This window comes from Cajanus cajan, chromosome 7 (assembly GCF_000230855.2).
Source record: "Cajanus cajan strain Asha chromosome 7, NIPB_CcT2T_4, whole genome shotgun sequence".
NCBI classification, from domain to species: domain Eukaryota; kingdom Viridiplantae; phylum Streptophyta; class Magnoliopsida; order Fabales; family Fabaceae; genus Cajanus; species Cajanus cajan.
Window position 1 is genome coordinate 37,445,544 of NC_138523.1, and position 2,607 is coordinate 37,448,150.

General features: G+C 45.0%; 1 protein-coding gene across 1 annotated transcript; it reads right to left on the minus strand.

Annotated features, from left to right (window-relative positions):
- Positions 1 to 222: 222 nt before the first annotated feature.
- Positions 223 to 2,607, minus strand: LOC109788119 (exocyst complex component EXO70H1). Its single transcript, XM_020346781.3, has one exon. The coding sequence runs from the start codon at positions 2,293 to 2,295 to the stop codon at positions 439 to 441; it is 1,857 nt and encodes a 618-aa protein (XP_020202370.1). The 5' UTR covers positions 2,296 to 2,607; the 3' UTR covers positions 223 to 438.

A 2,607-nucleotide genomic window follows, 5' to 3' on the forward strand; every position in this document is an offset into this window, starting at 1 on the left:
CAGACAATATTTACGTCATCTATTAATCGACACTTATTTTCATAGATATTTTAACATTTTCTTGTAGCAAATATATATATTTTTTAATTATAAGTGATTTTTATCATGTTTATATAGTTTTTTTTAACCATTAATTAAGTTTCATAGTTTACAAGTGTAAGTGAATTTAAAAAATAAATTTAACGTGTCAAATTAATAAAAAAAAATAGTTCAAAACTGCACTAAAATAAAAAAACGATCATTGTATAAAAATAATAACATTAACTAAAATTTATAAATTAAAATGCCAAAATCATCTTAAAAATAAAAAAAGGAATTTTTAGAATAACATATATGTCTTGTGTAACTCTGTTACGTAAAAAATGATCAGATAAGAGGATCCAAATAGAATTGTTGCTCCCTTGTTATGAAATCTCTTGTCATTTGGTTTCTTTTATATTATTTTTTCCTTACAAAACATGAACCGTTGCCTCCAGCACCGGAGCTTGCTCTTCCCACGGAGAAGAGGTTCAACATGTAATTCTCAACATCTTCAGGGGTAAAAGTGACATAATCCCTCATATCTCTCACCGATCCCACTGCAATACGGTGCGTTTCAAACACCTCGCGGTAAACGGGAATTACTTTTCTCACAAGAGACACCTTGACTTCTTCTCCAAACTCTCGTTCCGACACACTAAACGCGTTCTCTCTCCGATAAGCCTTCTCGAATTCAAAATTGAAGTTTCCAAACACAACCCTCGCCTCAGCCGCCGACATTTCCGCCGCTGGATTTGACGGCAAAGACGAAACCACCTTCCCCCACGCCACTCTCTCGTACTTCGCAATCAACCGTTTCACCTTCGCATCGTGATTCAACACCCAATCGTCGCCGAGCACGTAAAGCAAGTTCGAGGTACGGACCTTCGCCACCACGTGCCGGAGATTCATTGCCAGAAACAGGTAAGACACCGAAACCTCTTTGCAATGCCTCGATTTAGCGTCGATCTTGCAGAGAAGAACCAGAATCAGCCGCGCCATACGCGCCGAGAACTCCGTCTCCGTCGCGTAGTTTGGTTCTGGACTGTACAAGTAAGATTCCGGCAACGGCGACCTCGGCGGTTGAGACACGTCGAAGAAAATTTCGGATAGCACGTTGCTGTAGTCCGCGAGAGTAGACAAGTGATTCATTACTTGCACTGTCAGGGAATGGACGGCAGCGATGTTCGCCGCCGATTTGGAAGAGTCTTTCTGAATCGTGGTTTCGAATTCCATGAGACTTGTTCGTACGGACTCGGAGAGTTGGAGAAACAGAGCGTAGGCTTGAGATTTAACAGCTGCTGTTGAATCTAGCGAGAATATCGATTCAATCTCCGGCAACAGCGCGGCGATTGCGGCGTACATTTCTATCAACCGGAAGATCTTCTCCGGCAGCGATTTCTTCGTTTTGGCGACGAGTTCGGGGAATCTGAACAAAAGAGAGGCTCCGTTTCTAGAAATCTCGGCGAAGCAGGCTTCTCTGATGGATTGAGATCCAGCGAAGACGTGATCGCAGAGGATCCTCTCTCCGGCGAAGAGCGTCCTGACGGCGATCTTAACCGCCTCCAACCAACTCTTGATTTTGAAGTCGAGCACATCCCAGGCCAGCTTGTTGACCTTGGAGGAGGTCCATTCCTCGACGCTGAGGCGATAAATGCCTTCGTCTACGATGGATTTTCTCATGGTGGTGTAAACGCGGACGCATTCCCTGGTGTAACCGTTTGAAACCATGCAATCAGCGATAGATTTGAGATCCGCCATGGCCTCGGAAGAGACGCGTTCGACTTCGGAGATGGTATCCCCTGAGTGGCGCACATCGTCTTCTACTGAGGCGTCGTCGTAGCTGTCGGAACAGAAAGAGGTTCTGGAGGTGGAGGATCTGGTGGAGACGGAGTCGGGGTCGAGGTGGGCCCGGTTCATGGAGAGGATCTGGTAGAACTCTTTCTGGAGCCTCTTCATGGCGATTTGCATTAGGCTTTGCGCGAGGATGAGTTTGGGTGAGGAAGGGTTTTGTTTGTGCAAGGAGTGCATGAGTTTTTGGAGCTGGTTCACGCTGTGGATGTATTGCATGGCCTCCGTTTTGTCGTTGAAGAAAAGAGAGGTGACGCTGCTGTAGACCGACGTTTCGGGGTTCCATTTCAGTATCAGGGCTTCCACTTCGTCCATGTCGATGTCCACGTCGTTGCTCCTGCTGGTTGAAGGCGCTGCGGTTGAACTCGGTGGCGAAGTGTTGCGGTAAAAGGCAAACGACGGCGTTTTGGAGGAAAAGATTCTCATCTTTTTGCGGCAGACGGTGGTGTTTTGAATGTGTAGTCAGTAGTTTATAGTTTACGTTGCTTTTGGAGTTTAACAAAAAATTGTTTTCGTTTTTCAGGTGCAGATTGGGAGGGCAGGTGAAGGGATATATATAGACAGTTACGTGCACAGCAAACGACGCCGTTGCTTTTTCATGAAATTTGAATGTGGGGATTTGACTTTGAGGACTGGTTCGTTTCTTCAAAAAGGTATCGTAAGCATATATGCTTGGTTTCGTGTGTAGTGTAAAATTACACACGTGTTGGAAACCTGGTGCTGGAGAATACATTTGAC

What these genes read in the sequence shown, in the direction of transcription:
- LOC109788119 (XM_020346781.3), bottom strand. Translation starts at nt 2,295, where the DNA reads ATGAGAATCTTTTCCTCCAAAACGCCGTCGTTTGCCTTTTACCGCAAC.